This window comes from Carcharhinus amblyrhynchos, chromosome 12, assembly GCF_965287045.1.
Source record: "Carcharhinus amblyrhynchos chromosome 12, sCarAmb.v2.hapA, whole genome shotgun sequence".
Taxonomy (NCBI): domain Eukaryota; kingdom Metazoa; phylum Chordata; class Chondrichthyes; order Carcharhiniformes; family Carcharhinidae; genus Carcharhinus; species Carcharhinus amblyrhynchos.
Window position 1 is genome coordinate 75,414,789 of NC_137335.1, and position 24,723 is coordinate 75,439,511.

At 41.2% G+C, this 24,723-nt stretch overlaps 1 protein-coding gene across 3 annotated transcripts in view; it reads right to left on the reverse strand.

The window, feature by feature from the left end:
- Positions 1-24,723, reverse strand: part of LOC145351109 (fasciculation and elongation protein zeta-2-like) — a 128,638-nt gene that overhangs the window by 17,944 nt on the left and 85,971 nt on the right. For all 3 annotated transcript variants that reach the window (XM_080200738.1, XM_080200737.1, XM_080200739.1), the window contains exons 3-5: positions 20,247-20,363; positions 12,215-12,359; positions 2,143-2,411 (exon numbers count right to left, since the gene is read on the reverse strand). In XM_080200738.1, the coding sequence (XP_080056864.1) occupies positions 2,143-2,411; positions 12,215-12,359; positions 20,247-20,363 (531 nt within the window). The remainder of the gene's footprint in view (positions 1-2,142; positions 2,412-12,214; positions 12,360-20,246; positions 20,364-24,723) is intronic.

A 24,723-nucleotide genomic window follows, 5' to 3' on the forward strand; every position in this document is an offset into this window, starting at 1 on the left:
TCAGTTTAAACTTTTAAACAGAAGTATCAACACTGCTTTCCTACTGGTGGCATTATCATTAATACTCATTTAAGGCTTTCTTTGTAATTGTTTTTGAGAAAATGGCATTGGATCTTCTCCTTGAATGGCTCCAATTCTTGGGCTACCTAATAATGGTCTTGGATAGGAAATTCCATAATTACATAGGATTTTGATCCATAACAGGCTGGCATGCAGCTAGGGTTTTGATGTTCTATACTACCACTGCTCTAGTTCTTTTGGATAGAAGGTCATCACAGGGATGAAGATATCTGCGATCTACTATCAAAGTCATTGCTATCCATTTTAGATGGTTGGAATAGGGGAGTTGGGAATCACAAAAAGACAAAAAATAACAAACACAAAATTAACTTACCAAATAATACAGTACTCTGAGTAGGACGTGCTAGCTCCAAGTATGTTATTTCCTATCCTTTACTTTGTAGGGAATCAATCAGCTTAAATTAATGGATGACAGATATCTCACAACAAAGAAGAATCTATTTGAAGCTTAAACCTTCAATTAAAGTGTTAGGCTGGGATTCTCTAATCTGATTCACCCCACCATCTCTGCAAGCGAGACGGAGAATATGGTGCCAAGCCAAAACTCCATTCACCGCAGCGGGGCTGGAGAATTCCTGCCTTAAGTTTGAATTCCGGAGGCACTGTCATTGAAACTTGCTTGCCTCGATCGAAATAATTTTGCCACTTCCCTGCAGGTTGAAAAGATGAACCAGCCAGCACTCCAAAACAGAGTGAAGAAATTTTTAAAAATACATCTGAAAAATGATGCTGGGAGGAAAAAAAGAGACCCACTTATCATATCTATTATATGAATTGATCTTTTATTAGCTTTTGGAAGATGCAGGAGGAAACTATCTGCATTTTGACAAGCTGAAATACAGGGAGCTGTGTTTGATAACTGCACAGGCAGAACAAGGCATCTCAAATAACTAAACGAAGAGTTTTGATGACATGATTCTGTCTGTAAAATACTAATCAAAAAATCTCCCTGGGAAGGAGCTGTAGTTGCAGATCAACTTGAAAGCTTTTTCACTTGAGAAACAGAAATAGTACAAAGTCCTCATTTTGACATTGAGGACTGCTCACATGCATAAGAACAGGTGCAAAACTATCTTTCTTCTTCCAAGGAAACATTCTAGTTTTGCCATCACGTACTGCTGATTTCTTTGACATGTTAATTCACTGAATTTGCTTAGTGGTTTATTTGTGTTATCAGTCATGGATGTTGATGACAAAAGGTCCGTACAGCTTTTGCAACACCAGTCAACGTGACAACATGGAAGAAGGTCCACGTCCAGAAAATCAGATGCAATTTAAACAACTTTGGGTAAGCTCATGCACAGACAACTTTGCTACCATGAAGTGGTAATGGGGAGGATTTGGTGCACTGGGAGCCCCAACACAATTTGGAACATCTATTAGAAGCAGTCATGCACTTCTCAATACTTTCATCTGGAAATTCATTCTACGAACATAAAAGAAAATCATTTGATTTGGGTCCTGTAAATAAACTTTCATCTCCTTAGCTGTCAGCCCGGCTGTATAAAAAAATTAAAATGATAAAATCTGACAGCACAACTGATTTAATGCAGCAATTGGAGTCTTAAAATTATCCATGTCCGAACATTAAAATGGGAGTTAAAATAGTGCATTAGATAAACCTGCAGCAAAACCATGTTGTTATGTGTGTATCCCCCTTCTCTCATTATTATTCTATCTGAGGAAATAAAGAAAGCACATCTCTGACAGCTTGCAGTCAACTAATACGATAGCACCATCTCCCCTGCCAATAGATCAAACAGTGCTACAGCCATGAAGTTTCAAATTAATGTTTTCTTCTCTGCTTCCTCCCTCAAGACTGTCCTCACAGGAGAGAAAGCTGGCTTGCTACATGCCACAATAAGGCGTTGCTGGATGCAATTAGTCAATGTTTTTAATTGTGCTCCTCAATAACCTTCCTTCCACAAATAAATAGGGGAAAAAGTCACCGCATATTCTGCAAAATAGTTTGCTGATTTAATATTATTTGAATAAAAAATGCACATTAATCCCTGATAATGCTGAGAGCTTTGTTCTCATAGTAATCTAGCCATGACTCACCGTTCCTGGCATGTGACTTTTTTCCTGCTTTCCATTTTGCGGGCTTCCATTCTTTTGTTTCTTTTTCTTCTTCATTGTTTCCCTGTGCTCCTTCTGTTTGTTTTGGACCTCAATGAGTATGGAGATGAAGCTGTTTTTCACCTCTTTTTCAAACTCAAGCTCATCACGCAAGGCTAGCTGTTGAATCAGCTCCTCTGAGTAATCTTTTATTGCGGTCTCGATCTCCTCCAGAAGCTCATTTAATTCAGCCATAGGCAACCGCTTCACACCTGAAAAAATGGTTAAGAGAAATGCTTGAAAGGTCAAGTGAAATGCATAATGCGTGGAATGAAGAATTCTGTAGCAGCTTGTAGAATCCAAAATTTAAGCAATTTTGTGTTTTGACTATTTGGCTGATCAAATAAACCGGCTTTTTGCATTATTACAAACCATGAAATAGTATTTGGGAAAATAGGTATTATCTACAGTCATCCAAGAAGGTTAATGGAAAGCAGAAGAGTACCGTCAAATACCTAATAACCTTCCATTTAACAAACTAAATAGTAACAGCATCCTCTCAGGATATCAAGAAATACGATTATCACAGAATTATTTGTCCAGTCACAAAACCACAAGTATAAATATGACAGTAGTAGTATGGTTTACTGCAATATCCTTCTCTTAGTTTATGTACACTCATTATGTGATTTGTTTCCCAGCATTAGCATTTGTCCATCTATTTTGATTTGATTTATTATCACACGTATTAGTATACAGTGAAAAGTATTGTTTTTTGTGCGCTATACAGACAAATCATGCTGTTCAGAGAAGGACAGTGTGCAGAATGTAATGTTACAGTTACAGTTAGGGTGTAGAGAAACATCAACTTAATGCATGATAGGTCCATTCAAAAGTCTGATGGCAGCAGAGAAGAAGCTGTTCTTGAGTTAATGGACATGTAGCCAATAATGGGTTATCTTTTATGATGCACCTTTATTGATAGTTAAAGAGGCCAATCCTTGAGGGGAAGGTTCTGCCACAAGTGCCACGCATGAAGCTATAAGGTGTCACTGCTAAGTGATCTAATGTAAAGTATTAGCCTTGATATCCTTGCATCCACACAGATAAAAGTAAAAACATTTACCTGTATGTGAGCAAATTGCAAATTTCCTGTGTTACTTTTTGCTATTTTGCTTCATCTGCTGCACAACTAATCATCCTAGGGACTCAACAAAGCATAAAACTAAAAATATGAGCCTTCTAGATAACAGAAGATATATGCAGCAGCTTTCTTGTCCCTTCGCTTGTCCCACAATGCTGGTTTCAAAGATGCTTGCATCTATATTATAAACATAAGAACATAATAGGAGCAGGAGTAGGCCATCTAGCCCTTCGAGCCTGCCCCGCCATTCAATAAGATCATGGCTGATTTGTCGTGGCTCAATTCCACATTCCCGCCCTCTCCCCATAACCCTTAATCCCCTTGCTTATCAAAAACCCATCAACCCACGTCTTAAAAATATTTAGCTAGGCAGCCTCCACCACTTCAACGGGCAGAGAATTCCAGAGATTCATCACCCTTTGAGTGAAGAAGTTCCTCCTCAACTCCGTTCTAAACCACCCCCCCTTTATCTTGAGGCTGTGCCCCCTAGTCCTACTGTCCTTTCTGAGCAGGAAGAGTCTCTCCACCTCTATCCTATCCATCCCATTCATCATCTTATACGTCTCAATGAGATCTCCCCTCATTCTTTTAAACTCTAACAAGTACAAGCCTAGTTTATTCAGCCTCTCCTCATAGCTCAACCCCCTCAACTCTGGTTTCAGCCTAGTAAACCTCCTCTGCACTCCCTCCAAGGCCAAAATATCCTTGCGTAAGCGCGGCGACCAAAACTGCACACAGTACTCCAGCTGCAGCTTCACCAGTGCCCTATACAGCTGCAGCAAGGCCTCCCTACTTTTATATTCAATCCCCCTCGCTATGAAGGCCAGCATCCCATTAGCCTTCCTGACCACCTGCTGCACCTGCAGGCTGGGTTTTTGTGACTCATGCGCAAGTACCCTGAGGTCCCTCTGCACCGTCGCCTGCTGCAGTTTTTCGCCACGTAAGTAATAGTCCTTCCTACCATTATTCCTACCAAAGTGGACCACCTCGCACTTGCCAACATTAAATTCCATTTGCCAGTTCCTGGCCCATTCGCCCAGCCTATCTAGATCCTTCTGCAGACTCTTCACACCCTCCGCGCAATTTGCCGTTCCACCAATCTTGGTGTCATTATTCATTACTTCATGTACATTTGGATATTTCAGCCCAAAAAAAAGGGCAATCTTTGAACTATTGAATTTTGAACTCCCTTGAGCTACTTATTTAGTGAAAATAATCAATTCCATACTGTTTTATATAGAGGCGCACAAACCTACACTTGCCTGCGCTGACTCCACCAATGCCAAAATCACTTGTGAAGAGTATTCATTTACAGAGGTTACCATTGCCTGAACAGAAATGAAATAAAGAATGGACTGCCCAGGTTCTCTGAACAATAGTCAGACATATGAATATCCTTGTCTTCTCGATGGTTTACAGGCATTGGTTCAGACAATGATTTAAAACTCTCATCAGTGACCTATAATAGATGTACAGCACTTCTTGTAGTATTCTGAAGAGAGCTCAAGAGTAATTAATCCCAACAAATGATGTCAAGTTATTTGGCTTTAAAATTAAATAGTTAATCTAATCTTTAATTCTGCATGATTGCTCAACAGGATTTGACTGGTTTCAGCTTGCAGGAACCTGCAGGCTGATAACAGGAACATTCAATCAGCTTCCTGTAATTTGCCTCAGTTAGGTTGGTGGGTTGGAGCCAAGGAACTGGCATGCAGGTCGGCCGGGCTATTTTTAACTCCTGCCATCTCTAATCACAGCCCCCAAATCTCAATTTTGTATTCAACAAAAAACAAACTTTACTCAAAACTGGCAAAATATAATGAAATGTCAGAAGATGCTCACTAATTTATAATTTGCAAAGATAAAATGGGTGCTTCTACTTTTGACACTAGTAATTTGGATTATTGGACACCAGTAATCCAGGTCAACCTCCTGCCTCCACACTGGTTCAAACATACCAAATACTCCCAATGTTTATTTTCCAGCAGCCCTTAATTCCATAAATCAACACTGAAAAGCACACATAATTTAACTCCCTTGAACTTTTAGCTAAGTGTTTTCCTTTATAACCAAATTTAAAAGTTAACATCCAGCAACACAATTACCACGTTTGAATTTGAAAAAAACATACTGGTTTCACAAGCACAACTGATAGTTTACAGATTTGTCTTATTTTACAGCCAAAGTAACCCATAGAATCCATGCAGTCACAGCTGCAAAATCAAATTAAAATTGTTCCTGTTGACCATGATGGAAACATTTTAAATAGCTATTTAAAAGTCTTCATTTTGAAATTAGTTTTATTGTGTCACTGGTGGCTTTTGTAAAGAGTAAAACGTTTCCCAGTTTTGTTATGCTTTTCCCTTTTCCTGTGAGGAGAATTGTACAAACTTGCTTTGTAAACAAACCTTAGAAACAGGATTTAGAAGCAGAAGTCGGCCATTTGAACTTACTGCAACATTCAAAAAGAATACAACTGCTTTGGTTGTGTCATTTAGTGGTGCATTTTACTTTGCAAGTTCTTTCACATAAGAATGCATAGGGCTGCACACATATGGCACAGTATTTCAACTTGTGTATTTCATTTCCCTGGATAATCCACGGCTAATTCACCCAACCTACAGATCTATGGACACCAAGGAGCAATTTAACATGGCGAATCCACCCAACCTGCGCATGTTTGGACTTCGGGAGGAAACCGGAGCACCCGGAAGAAATCCACGCAGACACGGGGAGAACGTGCAAACTCCACTCGGTCACCCAAGGCCAGAACTGACCCCTGGCACTGTGATGCGGCAGTGCTAACCACTGTGCCAACAAGCAGAAATGTCTGAAGGAACCCAGCTCTGGCTTTCACACTGATCTCGATGGGAACATTTGATTCACTTAAAGTCGTTATTTTCAGGAATGCAAACATAATTTTGAAGATAATTTACTGCAGTCATCAAGAAATCCAATAGAGAATTCAGAAGATTTTTTTTACCCAAAGAGTGGTGGGAATGTGGAACTCGCTTCCATAGGGAGTGGCTGATGCGAATAGTTATAATGCATTTAAACGGAGATTAAGCATACAAGGGAGACAGGGTTACGTTAATAGTTTTAGGCAAGGGAAAAGAGGAGGAAGCTCAAGTGGGGTATAAACATCAGCATGGTTCAGTTGGATCAACATTCATGTTTCCGTGCTCTATATCCTACACAATCCTGTGGAAACACTGGATATTTAGTCAGGATTGTGATTTGATGTGTTGCAACTTAATACTCATCACAAAATTAAAGTAAAAGTTTTAAAGTTTATTAATCACAAAGGAAAGACTTACATTAACATTACAATGAAGTTACTATGAAATCCCCCTTAGTCATCACACTACTGCACCTGTTCGGGTCAATGCGCCTAACCAGGACGTCTTTCAGAATGTGGGAGGAAACTGGAGCACCCGGAGGAAACCTACGCAGACATGGGGAGATCGTGCAAACTGCACATAGACAGTGACTCAAGCCAGGTCCCTGGCACTGTGCCACCCAATTAGAATGTACAGCACAAGTAGAATGACTTTATGCATTGCTAGCTGTGAAACAAAGTGTTGTGTCTCAACCAGCATTTGAACTCAAATATACAAAGCTAAAACATTGGCGTTTTGTGACAAAGATGGCTTAAAACTCCACAATGGCTGTATAGGTGCCTGCACTAAAAAGTATCCATCTAAATACACTTTTTCCCTCATCTGTGGGTAACCTAGTGCCATTCCTAGCTGAGAACAAGAGGATAACATGTGCAGTCGTGCCAATTTGCCAAATTCCTCAAACTATGGCTGTTACACTTTTAAAGAAATGTAGGTAACATCAGTAACCTGAGGGCAAGAGTGATCACCTGGACTAGTTTTGATCACCTAGATGGGTCAGACAGAAATTTCCCCCAAATTAGTCTGGATTTTAATTTGATTTTTCATCTCGCCCAGGAGATCACATGGTTTGGGGAGGTATAGGGAGTGTACATTTTGTGAAGCAAAATGTATCGCAATTCTGGCAGGGTGACTATCTTTGATACGCAGCAGGGAAGAATTACAATATACTGCCTATGTTGGCCTATGCTGATGAGGCCTCCTTCATATGCTGAAACTGTAGGTATGGTGGGCTGAGAGAGTTAGCCAGCATGGCACCACACAAAGTGGCAGATGAAAGTTCAATGCTGACAACAGTTATGGTTTATTGCTGTCAGTGGCACTCCACGATCCAAGCAAATGGGTAATACTTGGTTGGCAGCAGAATTCCGCAGCTTACTTTAAAAGATTGAACCTGCAACTCTTTGGAATTGATTGAGTATAACTACCTGCCTAGTTTCTGTGACATAATACAGAATATTGATATGTTAAGTTTGCAGATACATGTAAAGGGAAACCTGACAAGCTTATGAAGAGGAGAATAGAGGATTGTGATAATAAATTTAGATGGAATAATGGGAGAATATGGAGCATAACTGCCAGCATAGTCTGATTAGGCTGAATGGCCTTTTTCTTTGGCTTGTATCCCTTGAATGTAGTCCTAAATAACTGGGAGAAATTTATCATGCTTACACCAATAAATGGGATGCATTACAGCAATCTAAATGCATGAGCAACCCAACTCGATTAAAAAAATGTTCACTTTAAATCGAGTAAAGTAACATGCCTCAAGGCTAATAAATATTCCAACCAACAAATAAAGTAACAAGCATATCAAATGTTAGCCCTGGTAAAATCAATGGCTACTCTTAAAATTCCATTTAAACATACGTAACACAAAATGAACTACAGCCCTAATTGATATTCTGCAGCCCCTGTGCTTAATGAAAAGAAAACTGGCTCCAATATGCTTGGTGGTCTGATTTCTTTTAAAGAAAAACACATGATCCACACAATGAGCATTTCTGTTCCCATCTGGCAGGGTGACTATCTTTGATATGCAGTAGGGAAGAATTACAATATTTTCAGCTAATGGACTCACAAGCATCAGCATTTTATCAAGAGGCTGAAGCTTGATGGGGCCTTCATAACGCAGTGACCGTATTTGGGTTTCCTCCTGACAAATTGCTATCAGAACATGCAATTGAATGAGCTGCTTAAAGAGCTTAAATAATCTAAATGCATTTCACACAACATTGAAATCGCAAGTTCAAGTCTACCTCTGTGATCTACTTAAAAGATCTGGAACCATGTGCTCTGTGCTGATAAGTTCTGCTATTTGGTACAATTGCCAAGTAATTTGAAGGTGATGATCAATTTATCCCTTTTGCTTCTAAGAGTTTAACTTATAGAAGAAGTGAAGCCAAATGCCAAGGCAGTTAACATGCAAGTGACTTAGAGGGCCCGATTTTACTGTCAGGTTGCGCCTATTTTCGGGTGTGAAAACTTAGTAAAGCCGGGCGTGAGGCGAGTAGGGTAATCTGCAGCTGCCTCTGCACCAGTTCCCACTTTACCAAGGCCTGAAAATGGCCACATTTGGAACCGCACCTGAATCAGGCACAACGACCATTTAAATGCATTTGCATGCATTTAAATTGACTTAATGGATTGCATGCCCAACCTTACCTGCGCTTTCCCCTTTACCACCACATTTGCCAATTCAGAATTGGCTTGAAATGGACATGCTTCCGATTCAGGCGCTCCATCAGTGAAGAGGTAAGTGCCAAGCGTTTGACGGCTCTCTGCTTGAGATTTTGGGCGGGGGGGGGGGGTCCACTGTCACTCTGAGATCAGTGGAGGTGGGGGAGAGGGAGGGTCCATTGCCACACTGCTTGAGATCAGTGGGTGGGGATGAGGGGGAGGGGCCTGCGATCAGTCTGGATGATGGGCAGAGGGGGGATAAGGGGGTCAGTAATGTTGCAGACTTGGGGCAATGTTTGTGGGGGCTAGGGGGAGGCATTAGCTGGCCCAGGATGGATGTGGCAGGGGAGCAGCATGCTATCATTCTTTTTCTGCACACGCGCAGTTGGAGGTGCCAATCGGAGCTACAGGGTTTTGGACGCGTTAAGCAGCGTGATTTGGGATTGCTGATACTTTTTCAGGCAGAGTGCATAGGGGGTGCCTGAGAACGGATCTAAAATCTGATCTGAAACACACTCAGTTTCAAGTCTGCCCAGCATGAGAATCAAAATGGTAAAATAGGGCCCAGAGAGTGCTAAACGCTAAAAACAAATGCAAAACATTAATTCCAAGTAAAATCTTGGAAAGAGGAATTAAGATTTCAAATGAGTTAATCATCTTCAACTGCTTTATTAATGGCTTTTCTATTATTATATGATCTAGATTGTGACTGTTTACTGATGGTTCCAGTGTTCTCCTCCAATAATGATGCAGCCCACATTGGCTTTAATTGCAGTTAACTATCATCCAGGCTTGGGGTTACAAATGACACATGACATTTATGCCACATAAAAGCCAGGATTGGCCAAAAAGAGAATCCAGCCCCTACCTCTTTCTAGAATTTCCACAATTCCCTTTTGTCAAGTCCCCCAGTAAATATCTGAAGTGTCACTATTCACCAGAACTTCAAGTGGATCAGCTGTGTCAACACTGCAGCTACAAGAACAGGACAGAGTTGGTACTAGTGGCTCATCTATTGACCAAAGGGTCGAGTGAGAAGTGTGATGCAATATTAATCACTTGCCTGGATGGCACAGCTGCAATAGTCAAGAACCTCAGGACCATCTAGACCAAGCAGTGCACTTGATCAGCTGTAGTAAAGACTCAAAATTTAACCCCTCCACCACTACAGTACTGTGGCTGCTACAGATGCTATTTGCAGATGCAGTGCAACAACTTATCAATCTTTCTTCAGTAGCAATCTCTCAGGCCTACTACCCTTACTGCTAAGAACTAAAGATGGAAAATAGGAGCTCGAGTAGGCCATTCAGCCCTTCAGGCCTGCTCCACCATTCATTATGATCATGGCTGATCATTCAACTCACCCCAATAGTACAATTGTGTGTTACTGGCCATCATTACAATTTGCAACTTCTGAAAACGTGTCTATCAAAGGCTCTTTTTCTCCCACAATGCTCCCTTGCCTTAGTAAACGTGTGACTTACTAATGCAGAATCAATTATTTTAAATAGAAACTAGAAGCAGCAGTAGGCCATTCATTTTGATCATGGCTGATCACCAAATTCAATATCCCCTCTTCCTTCCCATATCCTGATACTCCCCCTTTCCCCCCATATCCCTTGGTCCCCTTATCCCAAGAGCTATATCTAATTTTTTCTTGAAATCAGACAACATTTTGGCCTCAACTACTTTGTGGTAATGAATTTCTTTCTGAAGCTACCCAGTCTAACTCTGTTAGAATTTTTGTAAGTTTCTATGAGATCTCCTCTAAACTCCAGTGAATATAATCCTAACTGACTTAGTCTCTCCTCATATGACAGATCTGCCATCCCAGGAATTAGCCTGGTAAACCTTCTCTGGGCTCCCTCTATGGCAAGGGCACCCTTCCTCAGATAAGGACACCCAAAATGCAGGTAATACTCCAGGTGTGGCCTCATCAAGGCCTTATACAATTGGAGTAAAACATCACATATTCAAATTCCATACCTAAAAAGATTGGTGCTGGTTGCTTCTCTGGACTACATAATAGCAAGTGTACACAATATTTATTTAAATCAATTCATTCCATTAATTCTAATTACACTGTATGATCCCTGTAAACAAAAGTAATCTGAAGTTTATATTCTGACAAAAAAATGATTACTTTGTGTCCTTCTCTTAAAAAGTAATCTGAACATTCTTCAGAAATGATTAGAAAATGCCTTTATTTAAGGCAAGCTAAATGCATTTACTTAAACTTCAATGGATAACTCCCTTCCAAATGTGGTGAAGCAAGGAATTAGTGTTATTATCCAGATTAGTTTGTGCAGGGACTTTGTCCAACTTAGTATGCTCATTCACCTTTGATGTACTCTAGACATAAATAGTAGGCACAAGAAGAACTTGTAATGCTCTTCAAGTCCTCCTGCAGGTAATCTTTAAAGCATGCACCTGATGATAAGTGAATTTTTGGTCATGGAAAGTTTACAACTTAATGAACTGGACAAAATTAGAACATTCAATAAATTATACTAGCCTAATTTTTCTGCATGTTTTAATGTAGATAATGGATACTTCATCTAAAGAGTCATGTTTGACTCTAAATGTTAACTGCTTCTCTCCACAGATGATGTCAGACCTGCTGAGTATTTCCAGCATTTTTTGTTTTAAGAATGGATATTTTATAATTTGTTGATATCCCTCTACATTAATTTTCTTTTTGTTTGTATTTTGCTCTAAATAACTAGCACCACAATGTTTCTGAGAAGTGCCTTGGGATATTTCATTGTGTTAAAGGTGCTATGTAAATTCGTGTTGTTGAACAGGAGGCAAAAAAATGCTGAAACATGTATGTCTAAATCTATACAATTTTATCCCAAAAATATTTATAAGTTAAACATAATAAGCAATAAGCCCTGAGGAATACTCAGTCATAGTGACTAAGTGACCATTAGAGCAAGACAGATTGAGCCCCAGACATCAGCATAAGTTTGCAACATTCTGAGACAGACTGCGCTAATCCAAACACAATCAAAATAAACTGTAGGACTTTAAATTCCACTGTGGCACAAAACAACCAGCTCAATATGTGCTTTATCGACCCGTCTCACGTCACAACCTTTACCAAATTTGGCAGTATTAAACTGGACAGTCAAATTTTTTACATCTGAATATTGGTTTTATGTACTTCAATCTGTCTTATTCTGGTCACTCACCCTGCACCAAATAAAAACTACAACTCTCTCTTACGAGATTTATACATCCACATTGTCTTTATGACAAAAACATTGAAGACTTTGTTTCGCTTTGATAGTTTTTCAAATATCACTGCTCTCACAACCCAGTTTTAATTACATGCATTCAATTTGCTTACGTTCTTCATAGCTGTTGCTAGTGTTAGATCTCTTGAGCGTCTGAATTTCCTGGGAAAGTATGGAAAGTCGGTCAGACTGTGTGGGTGTGTCATCTTCCTCAGGGTCAGGAGATTCTTGCATCATTTCCTCTATTTCCTCGATCACCTTGTAAAGAAGCATGAAATTATGTTTTATAGCTGATTCAACATATTACCATTAGCTTTTAATGGCAGCTGCAGTACAAATAACAGTAATATACTTATTGTATTAATTTGATTTCTAAGTAAGTCTTTCATGCATGTACTGACTTACTCATGGGCTTATCCATATCAAAATACAATCACATTTAATGCTAAAGAGCTTCCAACGTCAATGAGCTAAAGGCAAAGCTAAATGATGTAAAGGTAATCTACATCTCAAGTAGCTAGCTACAAACAAAGCAGCCTTCTTGAAGGTCAACCCATGGAAAGCAATTGGGATACCCAAACAAGCACCCAGATCCTGCCTGGACCAGCTGCAGGGATATTCGCAAACATTTTCAACCTCTTTGGTACCGAGATGACAGTCACCGTCTTGAAGCAAAGAAAAGCCAGGGAGCATGCTTTAATGACTACTGTCTGGTGGCTCTGACATCCATCATTATAAAGTTCTTTGAAAGTTTAGTCATAATCAATTCTGGCCTCCCAGATTGCCTAGATCAACTACAGTTCGCCTACTGCTGCAATAGATCTACAGCAGATGTCATCTCCCTGGCCCTGCACTCAACCCTGGGACACCTAGATAACAAAGACCCCTATGTCAGACTCCTATTTATTGACTACAGCTCAGCCTTCAACACCATTATTCCTACAAAACTCATCTCCAAACTCCATGGCCTGGGGTTCGACCCCTCCCTCTGCAACTGGATCCTGAACTTCCTAACCCACAGACTGCAATCAGTAAGGATAGGCAACACTACCTCCTTTACATTCATCCTCAACACTGGTGCCCCACAAGACTATGTCCTCAGCTCCTTACGACACTCTTTATACACCTGTGACTGTGCAGCCAAATTCCCCTCCAATACGATTTTCAAGTTGCTGTTGACACCACCACAATGGGTCGTATTTCAAACAATGACGAGATGGAATACAGGAAAGAGAGAATCTGGTGAACTGGGTGCAACGACAGTAATCTCTCCCTCAATGTCAACAAAACAAAGGAGATTGTCATTGACTTAAGGAAGGGTAGTGGAGAACATGCCCCTGTCTACATCAATGGGGACAAAGGAGAAATGGTCGAGGGCTTCAAGCTTTTAGATGTCCAGATCACCAACAACCTGTCCTGATCCCTGCAGGTCAACACTCATTAAGAAAGACAACCAACGCCTCTACTTTCTCAGAAGACTAAGGAAATTTGGCATGCCCGCTATGACTCTCACCAACTTCTACAGATGCACCTCAGAAAACATTCTTTCTGATTGTATCACAGCTTGATACCGCTCCTGCTCTGTCCAAGACTGAAAGAAACTACAAAGGGTTGTAAACAAAGCCCAGTCCATCACTCAAACCAGCCTCCCACCCACTGACACTGTCAACACTTCCCTCTGCCTCGGAAAAGCAGCCAGCATAATGAAGGACCCCACCCACCCGGACATACTCTCGTCCACCTTCTTTCATTGGGAAGAAGAAACAGAAGTTTGAGAATACATATCAACTGACTCAAAAACAGCTTCATCCCTGCTGCCATTAGGCTTTCGAATGGATCTCCCTTTTATTAAGTTGATCTTTCTCTACACCCTGGCTACGACTGCTAACACTACATTCTACACTCTCTCCATTCCTTCTCTATGTTTAGTGTGCTTTGTCTGTACAGAGTGCAAGAAATAATACTTTTCACTGTATACTAATACGTGACAATAATAAATCAGAATGCAAAATTCTGGATTTTGTCAACACAAAATGCAGGAAAACTCATTCTTGGGAGTCTTCCAGGTCAGTAAAATGTGTGCCTATTCTATCAGCTGCATGCTTGGCTTGCAAGCAGATATACAAGACTTCTGAGAACCCAGAAATAATGACATAATATCTGTGCCTCTACACACTCATTTTGAGTCTCCTTTGTACAACAGGAAGGAACAATGTCTTCAATATGCAAACTGACAAAGTGCTTAGAAGTAGTTTTGTTTATTTGGACCCAAGTCAAGTCTTCTCAAAATAGCACCATTCTTAAGACAGAATGATTTCCATGCTCCATTCTGATGATTAAAGTTCTGGGTTGCTATAGTATCATGCCAACTATATAATGGATAGAAAGGTAGGCGACAGGGTTTTCTTACCACCCACGTCCTGGAAAAAGCTGTGTGGAGAATTTCAGAGCCTGTTGTAAAATTTGTACAATGAGGAAATATCAACTAAAATTTAATCATGGATATTGCAAAGTATGGCTTAATTTTAAAATACCCAAATTTACATGCACTAATACAAGGTACTTTGGGAAATTTAACTCATTTAAACTGCAGAGAGATTTCAACTCTTGGAGGTAACAGAATAACAAAAATGCTTTTCAAGAATTAAATTAAATTACCTCACATGCATTGCTGTGTAGCGTGAGCAAGAATTGATTATGAAATTTAGAACATGAAGTAGAATTTCATGTAAAAGGTAATTTGAGATGACACTACAAGCACCTAATGTGCTGAAAGCATAACCCATCACATTTGCATAACAGATGGATGTGTTTATAACAGCTCTAACAAATTTAATTAAATTTATAATTTTCTGCTCAATAACTGTGAATTGACAGCTATTTAACAACTTTTTGTAGCATTTATATCTCAACTTGGTTTTGTCAGAAATTCTTGTTTCTGAATCAGAAAAATTAGAGATTTAAGCCTCTTTCTAACAGATCAGCACTAAGGATGCAGGTGTGGAAAAATTCCATCAGACTACTGAAACAGATGAAACAGTTTGACTCAGTTAATAACACTTCAAACATTTCTTATGTTAATTTCCAGACAGAGAGCTGGACATCACGACAGGAATTCCTCAGGATAGTGTCCAAGGGCCAACCACTTTTAGTTGTCTCATCAATTACCTTCCGTCCATCATTAGGTCAGAAATGGGGACGTTCGCTGCTGATTGCACAATGTTCAGCACCATTCATGATACCTCAGATATTGAAGTCCATATGCATGACTTGGCTAACATTTCAGCTCGAGTTGATAAATGGCATGTGAGCCACACAAGTGCCAGGCAACAACCACCTCCAGGGAGAGAGAATCCAACCATCTCCCCTTGACATTCAATGGCACTACTAGACTTTCCCATTATTAACATCCTGGGGGTTACCATTGACCAGAAACTGGACTGAACCAGCGATAAATACTATAGCTACAACAGAGTGTTCTGCAGAATTCACCTGATCGTTGAATCCTGCAGACAGTAATTCACCCCATCTCCTTATCCACCATCTAAAGATCCTTTACACAAGAAGCTGGACACCATCCAGGACAAAACAGCCAACTTGGTTGGCACCCCATCAACCACTGTCAACATTAACTACCTCCACCACTTAAGTTCAATAGCAACAGTGTGTACCATCTACAAGGTACAACTCACCAAGGTTCCTTAGACAGCACCTCCAAACCCACGTTACTCATCATCCTGACTTGGAAATATATTGCTGTTCCTTCACTGTCCTTGGTCAAAATCCTGGAACTTCCTCTATAATAGCATTGTGGGTGATCCTACACACAGACTACAACAGCTTGAAATGGCAGCTCACTATCAGTTTCTCAAGGACAATTAGGGGCGAGCAATAAATGCTGCTCTAGCTAGCAATGCCCACATCTCTTGACAGAATTAAGCTAGCCATCCATTTAATTTGCTATTCGTGTGACCTTGTGGTATTTAACACCTTTCCATATTTGACTACAACAACAGTCAATATATAACCAAAAGAGAAAATGCTGGAAAATCTCAACAGGTCTGGCAGCATCTGTAAGGAGAGAAAAGAGCTGAAGTTTGGAGACCAAATGACCTTTTGTCAAAGCGTCCAGCTTCCGCAGTAATTTGCTTTTAAACAGTCAATATATTTTGCCTTGCAACGCAATTCTTTTTTCTTTTCCTGGGACACTAGTTACAGCTAGGTTTCATGTAGGCTTTGATTTAAAACAAATATATTGGAAGGCAGTGGTAGCAAGTAAGGATACTTTCTATTTCATTTTATCCAGATTCGACTAAACAGGAGTTAGTGCATCAAGGCATGAATTCCCTCTGCCCTAGAGATGGCAAATAACAAGAATCCCAATTGCCAGTGACTGGTCTACCCCCTCCAGGTGGCATAAATGATCCCAGCTTGCCGATTAATCATCAAATGTATACAGATCTCACAGGCTCAGTTATCATCTTACCTAGTTCACCCCAAGGACTTGGTTCTAAAATACCATCGGGAGAGTTTCAACTTGCAGCTGGCCCCAAAGAAATATATTTTAACTCCTCACAGATCCCTCAAGAAGAATGACATTAGAAAGCTATAAAGCTTAGATTTGAGCTCCTGCTCATGTCATCTACATACTGTGCCACAAAAGACATGGCTAATAGACTGATTTTCTCTAGGGTACTGAGATAGGTCATTTCATTATTTTTGTCAAAAACCTAACTCTCAGTTTTACCTACAGTCCTGCAAGTGGGAAAAACTAACTCTTCTGAGGAATGCCATGGCATGCTGAAGCAAGAAAACTAATCCTAACATTTTACATACTGCCACCTAATCCTGCATTGGAACTCTGGGCTTATTCATCTGCATGCAGTCATAAAAAAGTGTTCTTTTATCCTAGAGGCTGAAATGGCACACAGGGTGCCCAGGCAAATCAACAGTTGGGATAAGTTTAACCTTCCAACTTAGTACTGCATTTGGAGCCACGAGTCAACATTTTCCATTGCTTAGTCAATTATTGAAGGTGATGAGTGGAGAGTTTTGAATCCAGAGGTGAATCTACTAATAACATAATACCTTCAACAAAAGAACACCACATTGCTTTCTGAAATGTGTGGCACAAATACTCCAAAGCTGTCTTTCATGCTATGATTCAACATAGCAGTAGCTGTATCCTGAAATTATCATTAAATTCAAACTCTGGGTTTTTATTTGGCTGAAAAGAAGATTTTTTAGGCTAATGAAACTCGATCTTTCGACATTTTTCTGTCCACTACATGTGCTTTAACTTCAGTAAGTTAACTTTAGGAAGTTAAAGGCTCTTTAAATTTTAGTTGAGAAATCGTCAAGAAAAAATGGGTAGAAAAAAGTAACATTGAAGATGAAACATCAAAATGGAACAAGAAAAATTGATAATAGAATTATTAGATTACAATTATTAGGGGCAGCACAGTGGCACAGTGGTTGGGGTGGCACAATGGTTAGCACTGCTGCCTCATAGTGCCAGGGTCCCAGGTTTGATTCCTGGCTTAGGTCACCACCCATGTGGGTTTCCTCTGGGTGCTATGGTTTCTCCCCATAGTCCAAAGATGTGCAGATTACGTGGATTGGCCATGCTAAATTGCCCTTTAGTATCGGGGGGACTAGCTAGGGTAAATGCATGGGGTTATGGGTAGGACTGTGGTCAGTGCAGACTCGATGGGCCAAATGGCACTGTAGGATTCGATGATTCTAGAACAGCAGGAGAAAACTAGAAGGACAGTTCAAGCAGAATTGTTGAGTACAAGCTCTAAAGGGTTAATATTCCAGTAACACTATAAACCTTGATATCAGATTAATTTTATTATATCAGTCTTATTTTAGTGCTGCGGTATGGGAGCTGAAAATTGGAGTAGTTAATGCACTAAAAATTGAAGTAGTTTTATTGTTGATACAATAAAGGAGAGTTTTGTCAGCTATTGTTATATGTTAAGCTTTATGACTCTGAAATAGGACAGTCACTGGATCTAAAGGGGGATGAAAACCTTGGTTACAAAATTCATTCTTGATGAAGAACATTCAATTCTTTATCAGAGCGGTCAGTTTCTCTTGAATGTCGGGGCAGACAATATATGGAGCCATGTTTAAGAGTGACATGTATCAAATTAGATTATCGTGGGGAGATGGCAGCATAGTAGTAACCACTGGACTAATAATACGGAGGCTCAGGCAAATTTATGCCAGAAGAGAGAGTATAAAGGTAATCAAGCCTGGAGGTGACAAAACTTTCAGTGCTGGAAGGTTTAGTTAAGTTTGGAGGCAATTATACTACCGATTGGGAAATAAATGGTCTGGGTGATCGATGGGAAGCAAGGTTTAAAGCAAAGCTCAGGGTCATACTGAATGGCATGCTTGTAATCAGTCTGGTTCAGCCTGGAAAAGTCAGTACAGACAAGGATAGGTCGTTGACAAGACAATGGCATCTGTGGTTGAGGCAGAAGACAACAATTTTGATCTTCTCAATGTTGAATTGGAGAAAGAAAATGCATGGGATACTTGCCTTTATTAGCCGATATGGCCACTCAGTTCAAGAGCAATTAGGGATGGGTAATAAATACTGGCCCAGCCAGTGAATCCCATATCCCATAAATAAATAAAAATATATATGAGCAAGAAAGTTACGATGGAGCTGTATAAAATGCTCATAAGGCCCAGCTAGAGTAGTGCATAGTCTATTAAATTAATTTTATGGGATGTGGGTGTCACTGGCTAGGCCAGCATATATTGCCCACTCCTAGGTGGTGGTGAGCTACCACACCCTCTGCATCAATGAACAGTGGTGGCAGCCATGTGTACAAGATGCACTGCAGAAACTCACCAAGGCTCCTTCGGTAGCACCTTCCAAATTCACGAACACTATCATTTACAAAGACAAGAGCAGCAGATACCCAGGAACACCAGCACCTGGAGATTCTCCTCCAAGTCACTCACCATCCTGACTTAGTGAAGGAACAGTGATATATTTCTATCACTAGGTCAAAGTCCTGGCATCCCCTCCCTAACAACACATTGGGTGTACCTACAAAGATATAACAGTTCAAAAAAGCAACTCACACCACCCTCTCAAGGGGATCTAGGGATAGATATTAAATGTTGGCCTAGTCAGCAACATCCACATCATTTAAACTTCTTTTATATAATGTCCACGAGTTGGCCAACAGAGGTATTGAAGGAGAATGGCATGGCCACCCATGTTGAATGCTATGGAGAGGCTGAAGAGTACAAGGAGGGTTAATGTACTCTTTGCAGTCACGATGGACTTTACTGTTGAGTTTACAGCAAACTGCATACTCCTGGAAACTGTGGTTCACTCATCGATAGCCAATACATTTTTTTTTACTCAAAACTGGCATCAGGAAGGATTCACAAAAAGATGAAAAGATACTGAAGTTGTTTGTAATCAATGACCATTGACTTAGATCGGCCAATCAAGACAATACAACATTCAGCTCTAAGAAACGGGTTCCTACAATCAGAAGTTGAAACTGCTGAACTTTGCAGAAATACTCTCAACACTATCTTTTTGAAGAGAACACAATATTGAGATAGAGTAATTTTAGTCACTCGGTCATGAAGGGGCACAATATTCATATCAACTGATGCTGTAATAAAACAGAAACCTAACGCTGTCACTGCTGTCTGATTTGTTTATCAGGTTTACTGAATCCTACTTTTGACATGTTTAACTGGGCTGAGATTTAAAAACAGGATAGAATAACTTTAGCATAAATCAACAGGATAGAGAAACGGCGGACAAGATATTTTGCTAGGCATACTGAATGATGTGCAACCTCCGCCATGTAAAAGTAGAGAAGCTGGGGAAGTGGATCATATTATGTCTGATGTGAGACAACACAGATATAATGGGGATAATATCTTGCTACAAACATACATCTATTTATCATTCTTTTCAATAAAAGACTGCTAATATTGAAACAATCAAATGAGCACTTTTAAGTAAATTAGTAAAATAACAGATACAATGACTTGGAATAACTGAAAAGAGCTGAGATTAGGTCACACAATTTTAGTTGAAGAATTACTTTGTTAATTAATTCACATGACTTAAAAATATCTGTTTGAAACTGAAGTCACCTGCTCAGCTGTGAAGAGTGGTTCATCGTTTATACAAGAGACGATAATGGAATGCATGTCCAACTGATCCCGTAGCTCCTCGTCATCAGAAAGATCAAGGTTAAGGTTATCATTCAGCTAGAAAACAAAAATAAAATCAATGTTTAAATTGCCTAATCTTTGCTCACTGGAAAGCTAATAAATCAAAGTCTTCATTTATAATTCATCATATCTTTCACTTGCTTTTGTTCACTGCTGACGTTTTACTGCAGCCAATCATTAGCACTATTGTCTATGTTGTATCACACAGGTATCAAAAAAGACCATATGTGATTACTTGAAGTGCAATGCTGTTCCAAATAGTAGTTTATGGGATAAGAACATAAGTAGGAGCAGGAGTAGGCCATCTAGCCCTTCGAGCTTGCCCCGCCATTCAATAAGATCATGGCTGATCTGAAGTGGCTCAGTTCCACTTTCCCGCTTTCTCCCCATAACCCTTAATCCCCTTGCCTACCAAAAACCTATCTACCCGCGTCTTAAATATATTTAGCGAGGTAGCCTCCACCACTTCAACGGGCAGAGAATTCCAGAGATTCACCACCCTTTGAGTGAAGAAGTTCCTCCTCAACTCCGTTCTAAACTGCGCCCCCCCTTATCTTGAGGCTGTGCCCTCTAGTCCTGTTGTCCTTTGAGTGGGAAGAATCTCTCTACCTCTACCCTATCCATTCCTTTCATTATCTTATACGTCTCCATAAGATCCCCCCTCATCCTTCTAAACTCTAACGAGTACAGACCCAGTCTATTTAGTCTCCCCTCATAGTCCAACCCCCTCATCTCCGTTATCAGCCTAGTGAACCTCCTCTGCACTCCCTCCAAGGCCAAAATATCCTTGCGCAAGTGCGGCGACCAAAACTGCACACAGTACTCCAGCTGCGGCCTCACCAATGCCCTGTACAGTTGCAGCAAGACCTCCCTGCTTTTATATTCTATCCCCCTCGCTATAAAAGGCCAGCATCCCATTCACCTTCTTGATCACCTGCTGCACCTGCAGACTGGGTTTTTGTGACTCATGCACAAGGGCCCCCAGGTCCCTCTGCACTGTAGCATGCTGCAGCTTTTTGCCCTTTAAATAGTAATCCCTCCTACTATTATTCCTGCCAAAGTGGATAACCTCACACTTGCTAACATTGTACTCCATCTGCCAGGTCCTTGCCCACTCGCTCAGCCTATCTAGATCCCTCTGCAGACTTTCCATACCCTCCGCACAATTTGCTTTTCCACTCATCTTTGTATCATCAGCAAATTGCGTCACCCTACACTCAGCCCCCTCCTCCAGATCATCTATATAAATGGTAAATAGCTGAGGCCCCAGCACCGATCCCTGCGGCACTCCACTAGTTACCAACCGCCAATCAGAATAGCACTCATTGATACCAACTCCCTGCCTCCTATTAGACAACCAATCCTCTATTCATGCTAACACCTTACCCCCAACTCTATGCCCCCTAACCTTCTGAAGCAACCTTTTGTGCGGCACCTTATCAAACTTTTGAAAATCGAGAAACACTACATCCACCGGTTCCCCTCTGTCTACCACACTAGTCACATCCTCAGAATTCTAATAAATTTGTCAAACACGACTTCCCCTTAACGAATCCGTGCTGCGTCTGCTCTATCAAACAATTCTTCTCAAGGTGCCTCGCTATTTCTTCTTTGATGACGGATTCAAGCATTTTTCCAACAACAGACATTAAACTAACCGGCCTATAATTCCCTGCCTTTTGCCTGCTACCTTTTTTAAACATCAGCGTAACATTAGCCGTCTTCCAAACTTCCGGCACTTCCCAGGAATCCAGCGAAGTTTGGTAAATAATCACTAAGGCATCTACTATCACCTCTGCCATTTCCTTCAGAACCCTGGGATGCATTCCATCCAGTCCTGGGGACTTGTCCACCATCAGTCCTGCTAGTCTATCAAGCACTACCTCTCTAGTGACAGAAATCGCATTCAGGTGTCAGGTGGCTTTGTATTTGTGCTACAAAGTAAGGATTTAATTTGTTCATACAACTTGGAGAGAGGCATCAAAAGCTTGTAAACTGTAACCTCGTATCAGGAATTAGTATTTCAGATGATTATCGCAAGATACTCAATTAGACAACACACCTATCTGCAGGATTGAAAATTAGGCTGATCTTTACTGGGCCCTAGGATATTGTTTGCTGATGAAACAGCTAATTACTGATAGTCATTCCCTCGAGGTTTAGAGGTCCAAACCAAGAGCAGTCATGAAAATTAAAGGTTTTTCTTATAAGTCACTTGTAAATTTCCAACAATTGAACCACTGGCCCTTCGTACCCTCAACATTTCTGCAGCTACCAATCTGCTCAACTACACCCTCACCTCCATCTCTGATGCTCTTTCCCTGCCTGTTTCCCTGATACATTCCTCAACTCTCCTCTACCCACCTCCAAAAACAAGTATGAGGAACGCATGAACTTTGGTCACTAAGATGGAGAATATCCATTCAGCTGTCTCTGCCACTTCTCTCCATTCCTCAACCCATCAAACGTTCAAGGTATCACTTGTCCCCTTACCATAATCTACATAAGAACATAAGAAATAGGAGCAGGAGTAGGCCATCTAGCCCTTCGAGCCTGCCCCGCCATTCAATAAGATCATGGCTGATCTGTCGTGGATCAGTTCCACATTCCCGCCCTCTCCCCATAACCCTTAATCCCCTCTCTTATCAAAAACCCATCAACCCGCGTCTTAAAAATATTTAGCGAGGTAGCCTCCACCACTTCAACAGGCAGAGAATTCCAGAGATTCACCACCCTTTGAGTGAAGAAGTTCTTCCTCAACTCCGTTCTAAACCGCACCCCCTTTATCTTGAGGCTGTGCCCCCTAGTCCTACTATCCTTTGAGCGGGAAGAGTCTTTCCACCTCTATCCTATCCATCCCATTCATCATCTTATACGTCTCAATGAGATCTGCCCTCATTCTTCTAAACTCTAACGAGTACAAGCCTAGTTTATTCAGCCTCTCCTCATAGCTCAACGCCCTCAACTCCAGCATCAGCCTAGTAAACCTCCTCTGCACTCCCTCCAAGGCCAAAATATCCTTGCGTAAGTACGGCGACCAAAACTGCACACAGTACTCCAGCTGCGGCCTCACCAATGCCCTATACAGCCGCAGCAAGACCTCCCTACTTTTATATTCAATCCCCCTCGCTATGAAGGCCAGCATCCCATTCGTCTTCCTGACCACCTGCTGCACCTGCAAGCGGGGTTTTTGCGACTCATGCACAAGGACCCCAAGGTCCCTCTGCACCGTCGCCTGCTGCAGTTTTTCGCCACGTAAGTAATAATCCTTCCTACCATTATTCCTACCAAAGTGGACCACCTCGCACTTGCCAACATTAAATTCCATTTGCCATTTCCTGGCCCATTCGCCCAGCCTATCTAGATCCTTCTGTAGACTCTCCACACCCTCCGCACAATTTGCCGTTCCACCAATCTTGGTGTCATCAGCAAATTTCGACACCCTATACTCGGTTCCCTCCTCCAGATCATCTATATAAATGGTAAATAGCTGAGGCCCCAGCACCGACCCCTGGGGCACTCCACTAGTCACCATCCGCCAATCCGAATAGCACCCATTGACCCCCACTCTCTGCCTCCTATTTGACAACCAATCCTCTATCCACGCTAACACCCTACCCCCAACTCCTTGTCCCCTGACCTTCTGCAATAACCTCTTGTGAGGTACCTTGTCAAACGCCTTCTGAAAATCAAGAAAGACCACATCCATTGGCTCTCCTCTATCCACCGCCCTAGACACATCCTCATAGAACTCCAGTAAATTTGTCAGACACGACTTCCCTTTAATGAAACCATGCTGCGTCTGCTCTATCAAGCAATTCCTCTCAAGATGCCTCGCTATTTCCTCCTTGATGACGGATTCTAACATTTTACCTACAACAGACGTTAAACTAACCGGCCTATAATTCCCTGCCTTTTGCCTGGCACCCTTCTTAAACAACGGCGTAACATTAGCTGCTTTCTAATCTTCCGGCACTTCCCCGGAATCCAGCGACGTCTGGAAAATAACCACCAAGGCATCCACTATCACCTCCGCCATTTCTTTCAGAACCCTCGGAGGCATTCCATCCGGTCCTGGCAACTTGTCCACAATCAGCCCCTCCAGTCTGTCGAGCACCGCCTCTCTCGTAACAGTAATGTCATTAAGACCCTCCAGTCCTACCAACTTTCCATCTCTAACACCCGGCAAATTATTCACGTCCTCCTCCGCGAAGACAGAAACAAAAAAGTTATTCAGAAGATCTTGCACTTTTCTCTATATCCTGTTTTGCTCTTGGAGCTTCTTGTCCATGAAATCAACCCTTGCTTCGTGGATCCTATGCCCTCAAAACTGCTGACTACCCAAATTACTTCTTGGTCCTCAAGTAGCTAATATTCATAACTGTTCACTCTCTTC